The 23,505-nt window shown below is 43.0% G+C and overlaps 1 protein-coding gene across 1 annotated transcript in view; it reads left to right on the forward strand.

Annotated features, from left to right (window-relative positions):
* The window catches only part of LOC122638386 (histone-lysine N-methyltransferase, H3 lysine-9 specific SUVH4-like), a 108,866-nt gene that overhangs the window by 81,922 nt on the left and 3,439 nt on the right, over positions 1-23,505 (forward strand). The window contains exons 13-14 of the mRNA XM_043831322.1: positions 15,356-15,461; positions 15,583-15,765. Coding sequence (XP_043687257.1) covers positions 15,356-15,461; positions 15,583-15,765 — 289 coding nt within the window. The remainder of the gene's footprint in view (positions 1-15,355; positions 15,462-15,582; positions 15,766-23,505) is intronic.

Below are 23,505 nucleotides of genomic sequence, written 5' to 3' on the forward strand. Positions count from 1 at the left end.
TCAGCCTATTTTATGCCAAATAGGAGTTTTACTTCGGACCCTAAGTTGGTAGGTGACGACGTACTAAAGTACCATACTCTACACATAATTTAGAAATAGAAAGCAAGCAAAACATTCAATTAATAGCTAAACAACTTAAATAAGCATTAGAAATGTTAAAGTGATACATCAAACTGTTTAACAATGTTACAAGTTACAACAATCATCACATAAACTGAGTTTGAATCAAGTATTCAGTCCCCAGTAATGCCACATAGTCTTCCCATGACATAGTGTTGCTGCACTGTTGCATGTAGTGCTCCATTGCAAGCATATAAGAGTTGAATCCTTCAAATTTGAGATGAATCTTGAAGATGTGTAGTTGAATCCTTCAAATTTGAGATGAATCAACTCTCCCGCACGTTACAACTTCAAATCCAGAGCTAAAATGAGTCACAGCCTTCAAATGGGGAAGAAAACAGCTTTTGGACAAAACTCAATCAAGTTCTATCTAGTTCTATCAAGTTCTGTCGAGTGAGGTGACTTTTAAAGAGGTAGATGGGTCGAGATCTGGGTCGACCCGAGATCTCGAGTTACCCGAGTTCTCGACCGAGAAAGTGTAATTTTTTAACTCGTATACCAACTCGACTCGACTTCTCAAAAAAACGAGATCTCGCTAGTTCTCGAACTATACCAAGGAGTTGTAGTAGAAGAATCCGAAATTCCATGACCGAGGGCATGACCTCTGATATCCATGCTTAGAGGCAAAATTTTCTCATTGTTGGGCAATGAATAGTCTCTGTAGGGCCGCTCCTTAGGATGAGGAGAGATGGTGTTGCACCGATGATAAACTCAAGGGGGGGAGGGAGACAATAGGTGGCTAGAGGGGATCGGAGGGAGATGGATGGGCTTTGGGTTGGGGCGAAGGAAGACTCAGCCCAGTAGAAGAGTTAGTGCCCAAAGATGGGGGGGCCAAGAGAGATGGGTAAAGGGAAAGGTTCGATGAGCCAAAAGGGATGGCAAGAGAGATGTGCGGGTCGAGCGAAGTGGCTGGCCCATTAAGGTTAGCGGGATCGAGCAACGGAGAGGGAATGAGCAAAGAAGGAATAATTGCAAACGGGGGCGCCATACCAGGGGTTGCATTGGGAAGGGGCAAGAGAGGGGGAGGGATGATCAAGGAATCGAAAAGGGGTTAAACCCCACACTTAGAGAGTTGACAACAGGAGTTACCTGCGGAGAAGGATAAGGCACAGAGGGAGGGTTGGAAGAGTAAACAAAAGCAACCATAGATGTAGAAGAAATCTGCAAAGGATGGTGACAAATCAATTGATAGGGACTGTAAGTATCATTTGCAGAGGGATTCGACTCCTCGAGAGTACAGTTAGCAGCACAATCGAGGGTGAGAGAGGCGTCTTCGGCTTGCAGGGAAGAGGGCTGGTTGTAACTGGTGGAACTAGCAAGCCTATTGACCGAGGGATCGAAGGATGGGGCAAAAACATTACCTGGAGGATGCCCAGGCCAAAGGGAGCAATGTCAGCGGAGCAGGTGGAAGTCGGCCGGAGAGGGGGGAAGCTATGGTAGCATAAACCACAGGTATCTCAAGGGCCGCATTGTTTGCCACAGAACGCAAGGCCAGGAACCGATTGTGACTATCGGTCCCAGGTAGACTCGCGATTTGTTAGACCACTGGGAATAGTTGGTGTATGTCCACGAGGGAGTTAGAAGCAGTGGTGTAGTGAGGTACCGGTCGAAACTAACCATCTGTTTAGAGTAGTAGCCTTCATCATCTACAACGAGAATGGAAGAAGGAAAGGGAGAATCAACAGAGACTTCTACACAGATTCTGGCAACTTAGCCCATCTTCACACCAAAAGTGCAGTGGAAGACCGAGTAGAGAGACCCAGAGGGGGATGGAGCTTATGTCAAGGCGATTGAGTTGGAGATAAAGATTCCATTGTCTCAAGAGATCTGGCTTCCGACCAACCTTCCAAGGGCCTCCTTCAAGTACATGTAATTTGTCTCCTTTGTCTGAAAATTTGAATGTAAAGAAGCCGTTGTCGAAAAGGTATGTCTCTAATTTTCCCTGTAGATTCCATTGTTTGTTAAGAGAAGATTTAACAATGGGAAAAGGAGGATGTTTGCCAAGGAAGTGCCCAACAAGGTAGTTTTCCCACTTCTTAGCCTCACTGACCAAAAGATAAGAGTTGTAACGGGCTACTTTAGAGGAGCTAATGGTGGCAGGGGGCACGAAGTGCAGGGGGAATTCCTAGCCTCACTGACCAAAAGATGAGAGTTGTATCGGGCTACTTTAGAGGAGCTGATGGTGGCAGGGGGCACGAAGTGCAGGGGTAAACCCTCTTCTAGGGGTTTTGGTTGACCAAAGAGGGAGGACTTGGGAAAGCCTACTTGAGAAGGAGGGCAGAGCGAAGGGGAAGGGGGTGGAGAGGGGTCCCTTGGTGGTGGTGGAGGCACCACTCCAGGGTGGTGATGCATTATCTTCTAAAGAGCCACATTACAGTGTGTTGAAATGTTGAGTATTAGGGTCAGAATTGTCTTCTGCCCATATTACTTCTTTTATATTCTGCTTTACCCTTGTTGAAGTCTGTAATGTAACTAGGTACACTAGAATGTCAAAGGAAGCCTCCATTGTCAACAAATGGAGGTTGCCTTCATTGTCAAAGTTAAGTTGAGTTCCATTGTCAAAGTTCGGTGGGAGTGTGGTGGTTGGTAGACTTCAATGTTCTTTTGAGAGTCTATATAAGATGTAAGAGGGATGGTTCTCATAAGAAGAAAATCTATCGTCCTTAACTCTATCATTTTTCTTCTTCTTTCTTTATCTTTGCCTAGGTTTGGTTGCAAGATTCTTTTATTGTAACATGGTATCAGACCTGGTCTTTTTCCTTCTCTCTCTGCTGGTCTTCTTCTTGGTTTCATCTCCAGTGGTGTGCAACCACCTATTGCTGCCTCTACCATGAAGTGAGCACTTCTTATCTTATTTATGAAGTGCTATTTATCTGTCTACTATAGTTCCAGTATGTAGTGATTGAAGATTGATCTCTTAAAACCCTGACCAATCGATATTGTGAGGTTGGTGTTATTTTTTTTTTGGTTTTTCTTTGGATGTCTATTGATCTCCCCACTGGTGATCTGTTTGTTGGTTTGGATTCATTACTTGACTGCCTCTATTGAATTTTCTGGCCCTTCATCAAATTCTGGTTTTTTTTATCTCCACCTTCTCTGGTATTGTTTTTTGCTGCTGTTGGTGATTGTATCTTTGGTTAAATTTAATTTTTTTGGCTATTTCTCTTACTATGGCTGAGGGCAAGCCTACCACCAATACAGTTAATGTTCAAATTACTTTTATTAAACTGAAAGGCAGCTCTAATTATTTGCTATGGGCTCAAGCTGTCTGGGTTTATATTATTGCCAAAGATAAGCTACGCTACATTACTTCTGATCCTCCTGCTTCTGATTCTAAGTACTACAATGTGTGGGTCAAGGATAATGCTATTTTGTAGATCTGGTTGTGGAATAGTATGGAGCCAGATGTGGCTGCCAACGTCATGTTTCACACGACAGCCAAGGGTGTGTGGGATGACCTTAAGGAGATGTATTCTCAGGAGAAGAATATGACTCGTATATATGACTTGTATGAGAAGTTGTTCTCTTTTCGGCAGTCAGACAAGTCTGTACAAGAATACTACAATATCTTTAAAGGTATGATTGAGGAGCTGAATGTATTTCAGCCTATCACTACAAATGTTGAGAAACTCAAGTCTCAACGGAATGAGTTCTATGTATCTCTCTTCCTTGCTGGTCTGAATCCTACTCTAAAGGCCATAAAGGGCCACTTGTTTGCTGGGGAGACTATCCCTACTCTCAATGACATTTTCTCCAGGATACAACACATGGGTCCTCTTGCCAAATTTGAATACTTATCTAAGGATAATTCTGCCTTTAATGCTGGTCGTGGTTGTGGTCGTGGTCATTCTGATGGTAGAGACGTGGTTCAGGAGGGCATAGTAATGCTGGGCAGTAAGGTGATTGTCCTCCTAGACAGTGCTCCTATTGTGGCAAGTCCAATTATACCATTGACACTTGCTGGGCCAGGCATGGCAATTCCGAATGGGCTAAACAGTTGGCCAATCATGCCTACTCTGATGATGGTTCTGATACAGTTCCTCCTAGTGACACCAAGTCTGGTCCACCTACTAGTGATGGTTCTACCTCCAACCTTCGTGTTGAGGTTCAACAGTTGATGCACCGCTTACAGAGTCTTGAGACATCCACCTCTACATCCACTGGGGCATCTTCTTCCGTTGCTACTTTGGCCCAGGCAGGTACACCGGTTTTCTTCACTACTACTTCTACACCCTGGGTCATTGATTCAAGTGCCTCTACTGATATGACTGGTAAGTCTTGCTTTCTTAAGCGAGAGTTCTGTCTTTTAGTGGAGCTGCTCTCTTAGCTAAAATCATCATGGGCTGCCCTATTCTTTCGTCAGCTTCACTCCTAGTCCCTGCAGAAAGGAAAAAGAATTTCACGTACTTCCTTTCGAGAAGGGAAGCTTGTCGACCTATTGATTGCAACTTTCTCCAACTTCCCTCTAAGGTAGAACGCTCCCCTACTGATGCATTTTTACATTCCACAGCTTCGGCAGATCGCTTAGCCCCGTTCATCTTCAGCGCAAGTGCGCTCGATCAATGAGCTATTACGCACTCTTTCAATGTTAGCTGCTTCTAGGCAAACCTCCTGGCTGCCTCTGTACCCCTACCTCTATCATGGATCCTTGCCTTCTCAATTACGCTCACTTTTTTTAGTTCCCTTCCCCCTAATTCCCACACTTCACCTGTTATTCTTGCTGATGGTACCCCGTATCCCTACACCAGTCACTGGTCATGGTACAGTTTCCATTAACTCCTCTCTTAATCTCTCCGCTATGTTGCATGTTCCAAAATTTCCTGTTAGCCTCTTGTCGGTTAGTCAGTTAACTAAGTCTCTCAGCTATTCAGTAACATTCTTTCCTTCATACTGTGTTTTTTAGGATCTTCACACGGGGAATATGATTGGTGGAGGGCATGAAAAAGATGGACTGTACTACCTGTCTAATGCTGCCCCTACTGCTTCCACTGCTACTACAACTGTTGATAGGGTGTCTGCCTTTCAATGGCACTGTAGGTTAGGTCATTTGTTTTTATCTAGGTTAAAACTTTTGTTTCCGCAGTTTAAGTCTTTGGTTAGATTAGAGTGTAAGGGTTGTGAGTTGGGAAAGCACCATCATGCTTCCTTTCCCTCTCAAACCATCTACTGTAGTCCTAGTTTATTTTTCCTAGTTCATTTTGATGTTTGGGGTCGTTGTCGGGTAAGTAATAGGCATGTTTTTTGTTACTTTGTCACATTTGTGGACGATTATTCTCGTCTTACTTGGTTGTACCTCTTGAAGGATCGTTCAGAGTTTTAATCTGTTTTTAAAATTTTATCACTGAAATAAAGACTCAATTTAGCATACCTGTTCAAAAGTTTCGTTCTGACAATGCTTTAGAGTATGTTCAAACTGAAATTTCTGATTTTTGCACCTCTAATGGCATGATTCACTAGACTAGTTGTTCCTATACTCCAAAACAAAATGGAGTATTTGAACGTAAAAATCGACATTTACTAGAAGTGGTTCGTGCCATTATGATTCAGATGCATGTTCCCAAGCTTTTTTTGTGTGATGCTGTTTTAATTGCTTGATATTTGATTAACCGTATGCCATTCTCTCTGCTTGCCGACAAGTCCCCGTTCTCTATTTTATTCCCTACCTTACCAATTTTTAGCTTGTTTCCCCGGGTGTTTGGGTGTGTGTTTTGTTCACAATTTACATTCCCATGATGATAAGTTTTCACCTAGGTCCATTAAGTGCCTTTTTCTGGGGTATTCTCGTACTTAGAAAGGTTATCATTGTTATGACCCAACTACCCATAAACACTTTGTTAGTGCTGATGTGACCTTCTTTGAAAGCACATCATACTTTTCCAGTCCTCCCACATTGTCTGAGGACACATGGACTGAGTTTAACCGACCTCCCATCCCATCCCTGGTTCCCATCTCTGACAGGCAGCAACCCCCTCTCCAAATTTGTAAGACACTGGGACAACCTATTTCGGAAGTAACTTCTCCACCTCCTTCACTTCATGTACCAACGTCAACCTCTGGTGCAGATCCTAGTCCTCACGGTTATTGATTTGCCTATTGCCCATCATAAAAGTACATGCTCATGTACTAAAAATCCTTGGCCGTGTACCCCATTGATCGGTTTGTTTCTTTATCACGTCTTCCATTGTCTGTTCATGGTGTTGCTCTGTCTTTATCTACTAATCCTGTCCCTAGAACTCATGCTGAAGCTCTTACTCTACCTGAATGGAAGGCTGCCATGGGTGTTGAGATGGATGCTCTTATGGCTTGTAACACCTGGAGGTTGGTAGATTTACCTCCTGGTAAGGCCCTAGTAAAGTGTCGGGTTTATACGGTCAAGTACCATTCTGATAGGTCGGTTGAATGGCTAAAAGCCCGTTTGGTTGCTAAAGGGTATACCCATACTTATGGTGTAGATTACTTTGAGACGTTCTCTCATGTTGCTCGGTTGAATTTTGTGCGTGTTCTTATTTCCTTGGTTGTTAACTATGATTGGCCTTTATTTCAGCTCGATATTAAGAATGCTTTTCTCTATGGTGACTTACTCGATGAGGTTTATATGGAGCAACCTCCAGGGTATGTTGCTCAGGGGGAAAATAGTGGCCGTGTATGCAGGTTGCAGAAAGCTATTTAAGGACTTAAACAGTCTCCTCGAGCTTGGTTCGAGAAGTTTAGTGCTATTGTGACCACATGTGGATTCTCTCAGTGCTATTCTGATCATTTGGTCTTGTTCGTTGTCGTGCTAACAAGCTGGTTGTCCTGGTGGTATATGTTGATGATATTATAGTAACAGGCAATGATGAAGTTGGTGTTGCAAAAGTCAAGGCTTATTTTCAACAACATTTTCAGACTAAGGATGTAGGCCAACTTCATTATTTCCTGGGTATTGAGGTGATCAAAAGCAGAAAGGGGATCTGTTTCTCCCAAAGAAAGTACGTGTTAGATCTACTATCAGACACTGGTGTGCTTGCTTCAAAGCCAGTGGATATTCCTGATCCTCATCAGAAATTTGGAGTTAATGATGGTGAACTTCTCAAGGACGTGTACTCTTATAGGAGCTTGATTGGAAAGTTAATTTATCTGATAGTCACAAGACCGGACATATCGTTTACCGTTGGCGTACTTAGTTAGTTTATGCAGTCTCCTCAGAAGGCACATTGGGATGTTGATGTTCGTATTCTTTGTTATTTGAAAGGTGCTCCAGGTAAAGGACTTGTTTATCGTCCTAATAGGCATATGGAGTTGGTGGCGTACTCTGATGCTGATTGGGCTGGTTCAGCCAGTAATCGTCGTTCTACTACAGGGTATTGTACCTTTGTAAGGGGTAACCTGGTTACATGACGTAGTAAGAAACAGACTACCATTGCCAGATCTAATGTAGAAGTAGAGTATAGAGCCATGGCGCATACTACTGCTGAATTAATATGGATTCGCTCCTTGCTTCTTGAGATGGGTTTTCCTATGCCAACACCGATGAAGATGTACTGTGACAATCAAGCTGCCACATACATTGCTAGTAACCCGATCTTCCATGAGAGGGCTAAACACATTCAAGTGGATTGTCACTTTGTTCAAGATGCTGTCTTGAAGAAGCTGGTTGAAACTCCTTTTGTATCTTCGTCAGATCAACTGGCGGACATGTTTACCAAGTCCTTGTTTGCTCCTACTTTTCGTGTGTCTTGTAACAAGCTGAGCATGGTTGATATATATGCTCCAGCTTGAGGGGGAGTGTTGAAATATCAAATATTAGGGGCAGAATTGTCTTCTGCCCTTATTATTCGTTTTATATTCTGCTTTATCCTTGTTAAGGTGTGTAATGCAACTAGGTACACTAGAATGTCAAAGGGAGCCTCCATTGTCAACAAAGGGCGGTTGCCTTCATTGTCAAAGTTAAGTTGAGCTCCATTGTCAAAGTTAGGTGGGAGTGTGGTGGTTGGTAGACTTCAATGTTCTTTTGAGAGTCTATATAAGATGTAAGAGGGTTGATTTTCATAATAAGAAAATCTATCCTCCTTAACTCTATCATTTCTCTTCTTCTTTCTTTTTCTTTGCCTAGTTCTAGTTGCAAGATTATGGTATTGTAACACAGTGTAATCTGTAAAGAAAATTAAATTCAGTACAAATAAAAAAAATAATCAAAACTCAGTTAATTTGAACTTGGGAGGAAACTTAATTGAGCTGAATTGAGTTTATTTGGTTTTTGGCGGAAACTACTGAATGATTCTAATCTTGGTACTAGTTAAAATTGCAATATTCTGACTGAAATTTGAAACAGGATTTTTGTGCTTGTGATGCAGATAACCTAAATGGGAATATTTTATTGGAATTAAGCTTTTGGTTGGGTTATGTATGTGTTGGGCCTTTGATCCAATGGGTTTTCTTTGTATGGGCCACTTTAATGTCCCTATAATATGGATAGAGGCTAGGAATATGGGATTAGTTAAGTGTCATTATTTCCTTATTTGAATTGTTATTAAGTGTTTTAGTTAGGCTGGATTAGGATTCTATTAGTTCAGTCCTGTTTTGAGTCAGTTTCCATCATTATTTTAGTTTCCTAGTCAGTTTATGTTATCTTTTTTTGGGTGAATAAAATTTCAATACTAAAGAGAAGCAACCCTCAAAAAGGAGGGAGGAAAACAAGAACCAGCAGTAGAAGCTCAAACAGGGGAGCCAGCTGGGATAAGGGAGAGAGAAGAAAGACCCCAGGAAACAACAATTAGTCTGTTCCTTGGGGTGTCAATACAAGAAGTAGGAGCAACCAAACTAAGCTTAGATTTGATTTCAAAAGAGATGGACTCCCAAATCTGATAAGCAGATCTGGATTTGGAGGTCCATTTCCGAAGATTGCGTTCCATCCAAATGTGGCTAATGGAGGCTGAGAAAGCCATCTTCCCAATCACGTCACAAAGAGTAGAACCACCAAAGGTCATGTCAACCCAAATCCATTCATGATCAAAAGGGAGAATCCTTCTATTTCTTGGCCAGCATTTGGAGAGGATCCCTTTCCAGATAGAGCGGGAGAAGGGGCACTCAAAGAAGAGATGGTTTGAATCTTCAATCGCATTCCAACAAAGGTCACAATTGGGAGAAACCATAATGTGGCGATGTCTGAGGAAAGCTTGCGTTGGGAGACAGTTGGAGAAGACTCTCCAAGTTGTGAAGCTGTGCCTAGGAATGTGGTGCTTGAACCAGACGAGCTTCCTCCAAGGAACGAGCGGGAGCCGAGTTCTAAGTTCTAACAAGATCCCAAGCAGATTTGGAGCTGAACTTACCCATGGAACTAGGCAGCCAAGAAACACAGTCATCCCTTATGAAGGGTCTTCTGGAAATAGAGGGTAATAAGTTTCAGATTGGGGTTAGAGCTGGAGTAGATGAATCAGGGGGGTCCCATCTGTCGGCATTAAGAATATCAGCCACCAAGGCATTTCTAGGCAGCCCATAACCATAGATCAATCTAGGGCTGACATGATGTATCAGGATTCCCAAAGGATGCCAGTGATCTAACCAAAGCTGAGTGGAGTTCCCATTACCAATGTGAGTTTGGATAGAGTCAAGAACCAAGGGTCGGACATCCATAATTTTGCGCCAGGTCCAAGAAGCATCAGAAGATAAATGGACAGTCCAGATAGAGTCAGAACGAAGAAGGCCTGAATATATCCACTCCACCCAAATACTTTTTGCCTTCGACACAATCTTCCACAACAATTTGATAATGCCGGCTTGGTTCACATCCTTTATCCTTCTGATACCCAACCCTCCTTCCACGAAAGGATGACACACAGAGTCCCAACTGATAGGCCGAAGGAATCTGGTAACATCAGAGCCTTTCCAAAGAAAAGAAGACATGAGTGATTCCACAGACTTGATGATGGAATGAGGCAGCCCATAGATACCTAACCAATAAATGTAGGAGGCTTGGAGGACAGACTTGACAAGCACCAGACGACCCGAATAAGAAAGAAGTTTGCCCTTCCAAAGTTGAAGCCGTTTCCTTATAAGATCCAGCATAGGAGTGCAGTGATGCGCCGAAAGTCTTGTCGGGATCAAAGGCAGGCCCAGATATTTCACAGGAAACCGACCAATACTGAAACCACAAATATTCTTCAGACCTTCTTTTACCTCATCAGGAACTCCAGCAAGGAAGAGAAGAGACTTGGTGGGGTTGATATGAAGCCCGGATAAGTCTTGAAAGTGCTTGCAACAGTTCATGATGGACTCAAAGGAGGCTATGGAGGCCTTGGAGAAGATCATGAGATCATCAGCGAAAGCCAGGTGAGAGAGCTTGAGGGCTTTGCATTTGGGTATAGTGGAGATGAGATGCTGGTCCGTGCATAATTGGATTTCCCTGGATAGAAATTCTAAAGCTAAGGTGAAGAGGTATGGGGATAAGGGGCATCCTTGGCGCACACCAACAGTAGAGGCAAAGTAGCCAGCTGGGCTGCCATTAACAAGCACAGAGAACCTGGGGGTAGAAATGCAGCAGTGAATCCAATGGATGAAAACCATAGGGAACCTCATCTTGATCAAGACATTTGCAATAAAATCCCATCTCAGAGAGTCAAAAGCTTTATGGATATCGATCTTCATAAGAAAAGGAGAATGATTTTTTCTTTCAAAACCTCGGACAATCTCATTGCAAAGGAGGATATTATCCGAGATGCTTCTACCAGAATGAAGGCAGATCGATTCGACCGACAAGCAGATCCACCACCTTCTTGAGCCTCAAAGCAAGGATTTTAGCTATGAACTTGTATATGAGATTGCAAAGGGAGATGGGCCTGAAGTCTGTCATCACAGAAGCACCCTCCTTCTTAGGAATGAGGCACAGAAAAGTATGATTCACCTCAGAGATCTGGTTGGGGTTGAAAAAGAAGCTTCTAATGGCTTTGATGAGACCCTCCTTTATGATGTCCCAAGTTGCTAAAAAGAAGCCCATGCTAAAACCATCAGGTCCAGGAGCCCGATTCAGTTTAGTGGAATGGACAGCGGCAATAATTTCATCTTCATTGGGAATCGCATTGAAAGACTGAATGAGATCATCGGGAATGAACTTGTTGATCACATTATCAGGGAATAGATCAGCCTCATCTGAATGACCCGAGAAGAGATTCATGAAGTAATTTACTGCCATGTCTTTGATGTCTTTCACATTTGTTATTGGAGAACCATCTGGAGCATCCAACTGAAGAATGGAGTTGTAGTTGATTCTGGACTTCAAGGAGCGATGGAAGTAGGCTGTGTTAGAATCCCCTAAATCCAGCCACTTGATCCTGGACTTCTGTTTCAGGAAATTTTCTTCTTGATTGAGGAGCATGGCTAGTTCAAGACCAGCAGTTTTTTCATCAGCAGCTAATTGGCTATTGAGGTTGTCCCTTTGAATTTGAAGCTGGATGTTAGCAAGCTTGTCTTTACATTTCTGCACGTTTTGAGAGACATTTCCGAAGATACTGGTATTCCAAATTTTGAGGGCAGATTTCACATTCCTAAGCTTCCTTGCCAATGCTAGGAGAGGGGAGGAGAAAGCTTGGACAGGCACATCCCACGCATCCTTCACAGTGGTTAGGAAGGTGGGGTGAGAGGACCACATGTCAAAATATTTAAAGGGCTTTGGACCAAAGGAGTTATAAGGTTGCATGGACAAGAGGATGGGGCTGTAATCAGATATCCCTGGAGTGTCAAAATTGGCAAAGGAAGAAGGGAAAGAGGACAGCCAAGTTTCATTCACCAAGATCCGATCCAGTTTACAGTCAATTCTGGAAGTACCAGCCCTTTTGTTGCTCCAGGTAAAGGGGAGACCTGTCCACTTGAGATCATCAAGGCCCAAATCCTCAATGCAATCATTGAAATCAGAAATAGGTTGAGGGTCCAAAAGGTGTCCTCCCTATTTTTCAAACCCATATCTGATGACATTAAAATCACCATCAATACCCCAAGGTAAAGAGCCAATGGGACCAGCAAGGTTGCAGAGATCAGACCAAAGAGCTTGCCTCAGAATGGGACAATTGAAAGCATACATGACAGTGAAAAAGTAGGAAAATTGGTTAAGGCAGTCTGAGAAGTTTAAGTGGATAAATTGGTCTGAGGAGGAGAGCATTGAAATTTTGATTTTTGAGGGGTCCCATAACACCCATATACGACCATCAGGGTGATGGGCAAAATTCGATAAGAAGGACCAGCCAGGAGCAATGGAGGAGCAGATCCTCGAGGAGTTTGGTTCTTTGACATGAGTTTCAAGCAAGCAACAGAAAGTTGCTTGATGATGCCGAAGAAGGGCACGAACAGTAGCATGTTTACAAGGGGAATTAAGACCCCAAGTATTCCACACGATGCCAAGATTCATTGGGAGAGCTTAGAGGATTGCAACTCAGTCCCTAGAAGTCGGGACATAATGCTGGCACTACGAGAAGCAGAGGGGCTGCGGTGCCGCCGATGATATGAGGTGGCAGTGGGAAGAGCAGCGGAGGTTGGAGGGGCTATAGAAGCTGAAGGGGTATTGAGAGGAGGAGAACCGGGTAAGGACGAAGGAGAAACAGGGCAAAGAGAGACCGGATCAGAGAGGCGAGAACTCGACCCGGTTGGGTTAAGAGAGTTGTTGGGCGACAAGGTGGGGTGGGGTCCAGAGGAATCTGACGAGGCTTTCTTCAAATTTTTTTGTTTTCTTTTTTTCCTTTTGGCTCTTATCTTTCTTTTTGGATTTACCAGTCTTAGGTGAGGGTAAAAGGGGGATTTGACTAATAAGAGATAGGGAGGGTGGAATAGTCAAAAGGGGGGGGGCCCACAACGAAAGAAGCTGCGTTATCAATAAAAGGGGAAGTATCGGGGGGAGGAGAGTAAAGAAGAGGAGCAGGGGGACAAAAAGGAGAGGCTAGGTCTCTCGCAGATGGAAAGGCTTCATACTGCAGAACCGGCAAAGGTTCTTCCACAGCCACCAAGGGGTCGACTTCAGAGATGACAAGGCAAGCAACTTCAGCAGTCGACGGCTGGGTGTCAACCTCAGACATACGAGAGCGGCTTCGATGGGCAGCAGAATCGATGATCTGCTCAGAGCAAGTGACAGGTTCCGTAGGGGAGTCGTCAGTTAAGGCAGCAAATCGGTTTTGCCCAATGGATAAAGGGTGGGAGCCAAGAATGCTGTCTTGTCTGGCTGCAGGGGCATTCCGGTGCCGACGGCGAGCTCTCGAACTAGTGCGCCCTCTGGAATGGCGGAAATTCTAGGGGAGGGTGGGTTCAGATCTTTGCACATGGACCTCAGGTGGACGAGAGGCTTTAGGAGGAGCACAAATAGCTGAATCGTGTCCAAACTTCTTGCAGAACAAGCAGTGGGGGGGCTTCCACTCGTAATGGACTTCCTGTTCAAAAGAATGGTCATCTTCATCATTCACGGTGATGAAGGATGGAAGGGGGTCATCTGCTAGAACTTCAATGCAGATTCGAGCATACGCGATGCGCAATTTTCTCATGGTGCGCATGTCAGAGAACATCGGTTTTCCTAGGACTGAGCCCACTGCACTAAGACCATCCGTACACCAGAAGTGAAGGGGAAGGCCTGGTAGCGAAACCCAGAGAGGGATGGAGGAGAGGTCGACGCAGCGGAGCTGCAAGTGTCGATGCCACTGTCGAAGGAAGATAGGCTTCTTGCCGACATGCCAAGGACCACCTTCAAGCACACGGATCTTATCAGAGTCGTTAGAGAATTTGAAAATGAAAAATCCATTGTCCAGGAGATAGATGTCGAGGTTGCCGAGAGCTTTCCATTGCCGAGTAAGAGAAGATTTGACAATGTGGAAAGCAGGTCTGGAGTCGAGGAAGTGACCCACTAAACATGATTCCCAGATCTTTACTTCATTGTCCAAAGCACCAGTGGAGCAGCAAGCAATTTTAGAAGAACCAACCACTAAGGGATCAATGAAATGAAGGGAAAGACCTTCATTCGCAGGGGAGGAGGCGAGAGGCGAAGAGAAGAAGGAAGTCCAACTTGGAGCAGGGACAGAGGGAGGAATGTCTGAATCAGAGGAGGGGTCAGGGATTGGTGGAGGAGGGTCAGGGATTGGAGGGGGTGAAGGGGAAGGCATGCTTCCGACAGGGGTGAGAAAGTCAAGTTACCAGAGGAGACAGGTTGCCGGAGAAGAAGGCCAAGTAGGATGCCGGAGTGCCAGTTTATGTTATCTTAATAGCCAAGGATTGGGTTAGTCTGTTTTTTTTTTTGTGTTTGAATGTTTTTGAGTCTTCTATATAAGTTTTTAAGGGGTCCAGCCTTGTACACGAATTTGATTGATGAGATTTTTGCTTGAGGCTTTTCTTTATTCTGTGAGATTCAGATTTGCTGTGCCTGTGAGATGCAGTCTTATGCGATGGGATACCTTTAATGGCTGGTGGGACTCCAGTCGAAGCTAGGTGGGATGCTTAGTCATATCTTATTCTTCATCTTCTTCATTCTTCTCTCCATCAAATATTCAAGTAAGTACTCAATTGTTTTTTGTAACTCCATATCCTGCCCAACGATTTCAATTAGTGTTTTTTTGCGTTAATTTGATTCTGCTGCAATCTAATCCTTGTTGCTAATATCTGATTGCCATTCATATACATATTCATGAGTCATGACTCCATTAAAATCCTGCAAACTAGGGATTGAAACTTGCTATTTTCAAGTTTGATTTCAGGTGTTTTAATTAAACAAGGAATCTGTCCAATCTCAGCATCCAACCGATGGATTAATCTGAGATATTGAGATTAGACTATGTTGTTCTCCTCTGTTGGATCTACCTATGACCTGGATTTTATCCAGATCAAACCTGTTGATCTGCTGCTGTAATAAATCTCTCAAATTTGGATTACGGGTTTCAGATTTTTATTGTTCTGACTGTTGACTCAAATCTGACCATTCGAACATTGATGTATTCTGGGGTTTGCTTATTCCAACAGTTTATGATCATTGACCAGAATCTGAGTTCCATCGGATAAGGTTGACTTTAAACCTACTGTTGACTTAAATTCTGTTTTGGGGTTTTACTTGTGATGTTGTTACAGGGGTGTGTAATTCTGAACCTAGGGTTCATCCTACCTACCCCTCACCAGCTTGTCTTCCATCTCTTTGATTTTCATTTGTCCTCCAAGTTTTTCATGTGGTTTTTGTATAAGTTATAACTATGGATTTTTGTTTTTATGTATTATAAGTACATTTTTTTTTATTTCGTTTCAGATTAATTGAAGCCAAAGCTGTTGTGTTCGAGTGTGGGCCAAACTGTGGCTGTGGATCTGGTTGTGTGAACAGAACAACTCAGCGGGAGCTTAAGTATCGACTTGAGGTCTGTTTAACCATTACAAATTTGCAATTTCTGCTAGAAGGTTCTTGTCTGATATTTCTTATAAGCTGACAGGTATATATGATGTGATGTAGTTTTATGTTGCTTTTGTCTCTCTTAACAGGTCTTCCGCACTCCAAAAAAAGGATGGGCTGTTAGGTCTTGGGATTCTATTCCTTCGGGGGCACCAGTATGTCAATACACAGGAACACTTAAGAGAACCGATGATTTAGATAACGTCTCTGAGAACAATTTCATTTTTGAGATTGATTGCTTGCAAACGATGAAGGGGCTTGATGGACGGGAGGTAGCTTTACTTCAAGCCAAGAATTTCTTTTAGGTTTAATTATGATGGGTTTCACCTGTCATATGATTATGCGTTTACAGAATTAGTTTATCCTGTGTTTTCTCAGATCTGTTTCAGTATCAGTACCAGACCACAAATCTTTTTCTACTTTGGTTGCTCTAGGCCTTTTGGTATTTTATTATATCTTTCTTATCCATGTCAGGTTTGTTTTTCTTGGCACTTTCTCTGTCGAACTGTGGTTTCCTGGATAGCTCACCAAGGAGGTGGATTCTGTACAGACCAATTATCTGCCATGTGGCAACTCAGATGGGGGGCCAAAATTTTTGGTCAGGGACTCAAGAAGACCACAAGGTCTCCTGTTCACATTTCAATTTCAGTCAAAACAGAGTTGTCCTCGTGGCATGATAGCTTTGATAGTCCAGGACTACCAAGAGAGTGCACACCAGTGTATGGACTACAGAGATGGTGCTTGGTAATACCAAGATGCATGGGAGATGTGGCCTATCCAAACCGTGCGTATCTATCCAATGGTCAGAATGGCCATATTATCTTTACACATGGCACAACTAGGTGGGCCACCTTGGAACCCCATTCCTACATGGTTTGTGGGAAGAAGCATTTGCCTTCTGGGTTTCTGGTGGGGCTAGGTTCACTAAAACAGTAAGTAAATACCCACCCAATAACAGGACCGATGGGCACTGTGATACAGCAAGTGTAACCCTTATTTAACAATTAACAGTAGCAACAGGGTAGTATAAGCCTAAGAAGAAACCAACATAGAATTGAGGGTACAGGAAGGGTAATTTAATACCGAAATATGGTCTGAAGTTTTTTTTTTTTGGGTGAATAAAGAATATAATTACTGAAGAAAAAGAAAAGGGCCCCCAAAGGGGAAATACAAGAGCCCACGGCTAGGAGAGCATTAGCTAACAGGAGCTAGAAGAGAGAGAAACATTAGAGAGACCCCAGGAGACAACAATAAGCCTGTTCCTTGGGGTGTCCTTACAAAAAGAGGGAGGGGCAGACAGCAGCTTTGAGGAGATTTCAAAGGAAATGGAATCCTAAATCTACTGAAAGGTATGCGATTTGGAGGTCCATTTTCTAATATTCCTCTCCATCCAAATGTGACTAAGAGCAGCACTGAAAGCCATCTTTCCCACAGAATCACACAAAGAAGTTCCTCCATTGGTCATGTCAACCCAAATCCATTCTCTAGAGAAACTGAGAATCCTTCTTTGGGCAGGCCAGCATTTGGAGAGGATGCCTTTCCATATGGCCTTGGAGACAGGACAATCAAAGAACAGATGAGCCAAGTCTTCTGAGTTGCTCCAACAAAGGCCGCAAGAACTGGACACCTGGATGTGCCGCCTGCGAAGGAAGGCTTGCGTAAGAAGACATTCAGTGAAGACCCTCCAAGCAGTGAAGCAGTGCCTAGGGATGTGATGCTTGAACCACAGAAGCTTCCTCCAAATAGCCATCGGACCTTTCTGTCGGATAAGGTTCCAAGCTCCTTTAGAGGAGAATGTAGGAGAGCTATTTGCATTCCAAGAGACACTATCTCCCCTAGATGGCAACCTTCTGCTGATAGACTGAAGCTCACTCCAGATAAGAGCTAACTGCAGAGAAGAGGTTGGGGGGGGAGCCCAATCATCAAGATGGAGAATATCAGCCACCCGAGCCTTCCTATGAAGACCCGAAGCATAGATAACCCTAGGGGTGACAAGGTGGAGTAATATTCCCTTAGGGTGCCAGTTGTCCAGCCAAAGAGAGGTGGAGAGCCCATCACCTATGTGATTGTGGATGTGACTTTGAACAAGATGACGAGCTTCCAGGATCTTGCGCCAAACCCAAGAAGTCTCAGAGGAGACAGTAACAGTCCAAATAGAGTCTTGCCAGAGAAGTCTCGAGTAAACCCAGTCAACCCAAATGCTCTTTTTCTTAGAGGCTATCTTCCAAATGAGCTTGATAATACCAGCCCGGTTGGCTTCTTTGATCCTTCTAATACCCAGACCACCCTCCCTTTTTAGGAGGCAGACTGAAGCCCATTTGAGAGGGTGGAGAAACCTAGGCGTGTCAGAGCCTTTCCAGAGGTAAGCAGCTAATAAGGATTCCAGGGACTTGATGGTTGCTTGCGGCAGCCCATAGATGCCGGACCAGTAGATGTAGGAAGCTTCTAGGACAGATTTGATGAGGACCAGTCTACCAACATAGGAAAGGAGCTTGGCTTTCCATAACTGAAGCCTTTTCCTTATGAGATCCAACATAGGAGTGCAGTGATGAGCAGAGAGCCTGGCTGGGATCAAAGGAACACCCAGATACTTGACTGGCAGATGGCCTTCAAGGAATCCCGAGCTGTCTAGAAACTCCCTTTTGTCCAATTCTGGAATACCAGCAAAGAAGATGAGGGATTTGTTAGGATTGATGCGGAGCCCTGAAGTGGCATGGAATTGACGAAGACAAAGCAATATACACTCGAGCGAGGCTATGGAGGCTTTGGAGAAAATCATCAAGTCATCTGCAAAAGCAAGGTGGGTAAGCTTTAAAGCTTTGCACTTGGGCATAGGAGTAATGAGCTGCTGATCAGTATAGGACTACAAATGTCTAGAGAGGACTTCCAGAGCCAAGGTGAACAAGTATGGAGATAAAGGGCACCCCTGCCGAATGCCTACAATAGCACCAAAGTAACCTACCGGGCTGCCATTGAGGAGAACAGAGAACTTGGGAGAGGAAATGCAGTGACTAATCCAGTTGACAAAAGGCATAGGGAACCCCATCTTGAGCATAACTTGAGAAATGAAATCCCATCTGAGAGAGTCAAAAGCCTTGTGAATGTCAATCTTCAAGAGAATAGAAGGTGAATGATTTTTCCTGTCAAACCCTCTCACTAAGTCATTACAAAGAAGGATGTTGTCAGAGATGTTCCTGCCTAGGATGAAAGCTGATTGGTTATTAATGACCAGTAGATCAACAACACTCCTGAGTCTTCTGGCTAAGATCTTTATAAACTTGTAGATGATATTGCAGAGAGCAATGGGCCTATAGTCATTCATCGAGGAGGAACCCTCCTTCTTCGGGATAAGACAAAGGAAAGTGTGATTGACCCCTTTAATCTGACTAGGGTTAAAGAAGAAGCTGACAATGGCTGCTATGAGGTCTTCCTTTATGATGTCCCAGGCAGCAAGAAAGAAGACCATGCTGAAACCATCCGGCCCTGGAGCCCCCGAGACCTTGAGGGAGTGAATTGCATCTAAAATCTCCTCTTCTTTGGGGATAGAACTCAAAACTTCCAAGTGGCTGGCAGGAATAAACTTGTTTAGCAGATGACTTTGCAGAGGAACATGATCTGGAAGAAGAGCATTGAAAATGTCACTGAAGTGCTTAACAGCCAGCTCCTTTATATCCTTGACAGTGGTAGCTATAGAGCCATCAGGGGAAGTGAGCTGGATGATGGAGTTAACATTGACATTTGCCTTGACAGACAGAGGGAAATAAGCAGTGTTTGAGTCGCCTAAATCAAGCCATTTGATTCTTGATTTCTGCTTTAAGAAGCTCTCTTCCCTAGAGAGCAAAGTATTGAGCTCCACAGTGAGATCTTTTTCAGATTCAGCAAGAGAAATATTCAGCATATCAGTTTGCAGCTGCACCTGAACTGATAGGAGCCTCTCCTTGCAATCAGCAACTTGAATGGAAATATCACCAAAGGTAGCCTTGTTCCAGCTCTTAAGGGACTCCTTTACATTGCGAAGCTTTCTAGCAAAGGCCACAAGAGGGGAAGAGAAGGCTAGACAGGTTTTGCCCAGGCCTCAGTAACAGTGGGCAAGAAGGAAGGATAAGAGGACCACATATCAAAATACTTGAAGGGTTTTGGGCCGAAAGAAGTGTAAGGCTGAATGGTAAGATTTATAGGAGAGTGATCAGAGATGTCAGGGTTCTCAAAGGTAGCCAGAGAGAAAGGGAAAGAAGAAAGCCAAGCTTCATTAACCAAAAATCTGTCCAGCTTACAAGAGATGCGGTGACTTCCTGCTCTCTTCTGGAGTTGTAGGCCTTGAAGACTACTGCCACAGAAGTCCCAAAATCAGATTGCTGCAGGGTTGATTGGTCAGTCTTCTAAGACTAGCTTCGGTTGGAATCAATGGAACAACGTTGCAGGATCACACAACAACAGTAGCAGTGGCAAAGGGGTCTCGGTACCTCTCAATAGGTCACTGGTTGCTTGTTTAATGAAAATAGAAACTAAGAGAGAAGGGAAGAGAAGAAGAGGGTGATATGACCAAGGCCTCTCACCTATGGCCCTGGTCAGTTTCTCACTGTCCTTGGTCTCATACCATCTGTATCTCACAGTACACAAGGCACAAGCCAAGTTTTCTCAAAACTCCAAATCGTAGCTCTTGTCGCTGCCCCTCTTTTATTAAAACCATAAACAATATTCCCCTTGCATGGAGGGAAAACTCTTTCTACAAATAGTAATAAACCTAATCTAAGATAACATCTCAAAATAAAAACCGATTACAAGATAGAAACTTGAAAAAACCTGGCTTGAAACAAGGATAAACACTTATTTATGCCAAATATCAGTTAAGTAAATGTTTTTATTTCATGAAGCCAATGAAAATAGTTAAAAAATAAAATTCTAAAAGGATAAAAGTCAACCCCCTAGTTCAAGAACAAAAAAAGGATTTTCTTCAGTAGGTGCAATTTTCAATTTTTATATGTTGGGGTCTTTCTCAAATCTAAAAGTTCCATAAATCTTAATATGATATAACATTGCTAAAAACCAAAATAGTGGTAAAATATTCATTCTTTTGATGCCCAAATTTATTTCCATTCATAGCGATTTTAAACAGCATTTGCACACACCAAATTAAGTTTTGATCGGAACATAACTCCTTCAATATAAATCACATTTAATTGCATAATGGTTTTGTTTGAAAGCTTTCTAACCAATCCAAGATTGCTTAAGTGTGATTTATATTGAAGGAGTTATGTTCCGGTCAAACGTTATTCAATACTATGTCCATGAACAATATACACGATCAAACTTGGCTCAAAACTTCATGCCTTGGTGCAACGATAAAGATTGCTCCATTTTGACCAAGTGGTCACGGATTAGAGTCTAGAAACATCCTCCCTGCGAAAGCAGGGGTAAGGCTCTGTACATTATGACCCTCCCCAGACCCCATAGTGGCGGGAGCCTCGTACATTGGGTATGCCCTTTTTTAAACTTGGGTCAAAACCACAAATATTATATTGAGTGTTCTCCATATGAAAATAATGCATGGATTGGGTTCAAAATGTCAAAAATAGGCAGTACAACAACAATCAGGGCAAAAAAAATAACTTCTAGGCCTTACTTGACGCAACAATAAAATTATATATATATATATATATATATATATAGAGAGAGAGAGAGAGAGAGACAGAGAGAGAGAGAGAGAGAGAGAGAGAGAGAGAGAGAGAGAGAGTGAGCCTTGGCGCAACGGTTAAGTTACGCTATTGTAACCTGTTGGTTGCGGGTTCAAAACTTAGAAACAACTTCTCCTGCGAAGCCAGGTGTTACATGTAGCTTTTCCTATTTTTTCTCCAATTAGTATTATGTAGAGTGCTTTAGGTGGTTAAGGAATTATAATTAGTCCTAGTATTTAGTTATTATAGGAGGTGTTTTAGTTGTCGTGCATGGATAGGGGTTGTGGGGAGTGGTAGTTGTTATCCTAAGGAGTTATAACCGTCACACTTGGCAGCCATATTAAATAGTACGAATGAATGAATGAAAAGGAGATCAGTATATTTACCTAAAAATTCTCTATTGAGATTAGAGGATCGGCTACCTCCGAACAAGCCAGACGTCCGACGGCTTCATCCGTAGAGCCCCAAAACTCTATACTATTTTCTCTCCTATTTTCTCTCTCTGTCCTTTTCTCTCAACAATAGCTGCGCACGTATCATTTGGCATCAAAGTCAACAATCCTGCAACCATGGGTGTTCCACCAGAGTTCACCAAGGCCATTCGTGAAGATTAACGATTAGGCATTCGTAGCATCATTGCAATGTCAAAAAAAATGATGGTAGATTTTCAATGCGTTCAGGAAGGCTTGGCCGAGTTGAAGAAAGAAACCAAACACCAAATCCGTAGTGGCTTGAATGAATTGGACTACAACAAAAGCAAGCTATTGCGTGAGACGGCTTCAGGACAGAACGAAAAAAGATTGATGCACCAACCCGGGCAAAAAAAATTCAGAAGTTTGTGAACCATCCACTTGAGAAGCGTCCCAAGCAATTTGGTCAACCACGAGTTGTTTGCAATCAACGACTTCAAAAGCTGAAAATGAATTTTGAAGAGGAGGTTGCTTTTGTCGACTGTTATAAAGACAGGGAAGTGGGTTGGCAACTGTCATTCAACTTTCACAAATTGAACCTTGAGGACAAGGTTCTTTGAAAGGAAAAGGAATGTTACATGTAGGTTTTCCTATTTTTTCTCCAATGAGTATTATGTAGAGTGTTTTAGGTGGTTAAGGAGTTATAATTAGTCCTAGTATTTAGTTATTATAGGAGGTGTTTTAGTTGTTATGCGTGGATAGGGGTTGCAGGGAGTGGTAGTAGTTATCCTAAGGAGTTGTAACCGTCGCCCTTGGCTGTCATATTAAATAGTATGAATGAATGAAAGAAAAGGAGATCAGAATATTTACCTAAAAAGTCTCTATTGAGATAAGAGGATCGGTTACCTCCCAACAAGCCAGACATGTGGCGGCTTCGTCTATAAAGCCCCAAAACTCTATCCTATTTTCTCTCCTATCTTCTCTCTCTATCCTTTATTTTCTCTTTTTTCTTCTATTTCTCTCAACAATATCTGCACACGTATCACAGGGGCTAAGGTTGCGCACATTTGCCCCTCCCAGACACTGCAGTAACGGGAGCCTCATGCACTGGGGGATGCTCTTATATATATGTAGATACACAAAAGAATAAAGTGAAAGGGATAACCCTAAAGCATTAACTACCTTCAAAGTTTGACCTCATATATGCCTCAAAGGTAGCTTGAGGTGTGTAAACTCTTTGTGGCCCTCTACTCGTAATTCTCTGAGTGTTATTGGTTGTAGAATGAGTGGGCTGCCCCCTACTACCCTAGATCTTCAAAGCTACCTTGTGTAAGGATAGGGGTACTCATCCATTGCTACATGGTGTCATTCTTTCTGAAAGTTGCTTTTGTTCTGCCAACATCTGTTACATCATCTCCAATATCTGAGTGAATGGATCATGAGTCGAATTTGGGCTCATTGCACTGCCCTCTGCCATAGCTCTGAATCTCTGATACCAAGTTGGTGGGCTAGGTCCCTAAAACAGTAAGTAAATACCCAACCCAATAACAGGACCAGTGGCCACTTCGATACAGCAAGTGTAACCCTTATTTAACAGTAGCAACGAGGTAATAATAAGTAGGGCTGTAAATGGATAACCGAAAATCCGAATTCGATCCGCATCCGTATCCGTTTCGGAGCATCTGAATTCGTTTAGAGATATCCGGAAAAAAATCCGAATACTCCGGTAAAAATCCAAATCCGAATACTTAATTATAAAAAATTAAGTAAATAATGATCTTGAGGATTTTTGAAGATTCAACAGGTTCTAGAATATGAGGAAAAGAGAATCATGATCTAAAACTATGCATTGAGAGTGAATTGTATCCACTAGGGGGAGGAAGGTTCGGGTTACACAAGGCAGAGGTGTAAACGGATGGTCGAAAAT

This window comes from Telopea speciosissima, chromosome 8 (genome assembly GCF_018873765.1).
Source record: "Telopea speciosissima isolate NSW1024214 ecotype Mountain lineage chromosome 8, Tspe_v1, whole genome shotgun sequence".
NCBI classification, from domain to species: Eukaryota; Viridiplantae; Streptophyta; class Magnoliopsida; order Proteales; family Proteaceae; genus Telopea; species Telopea speciosissima.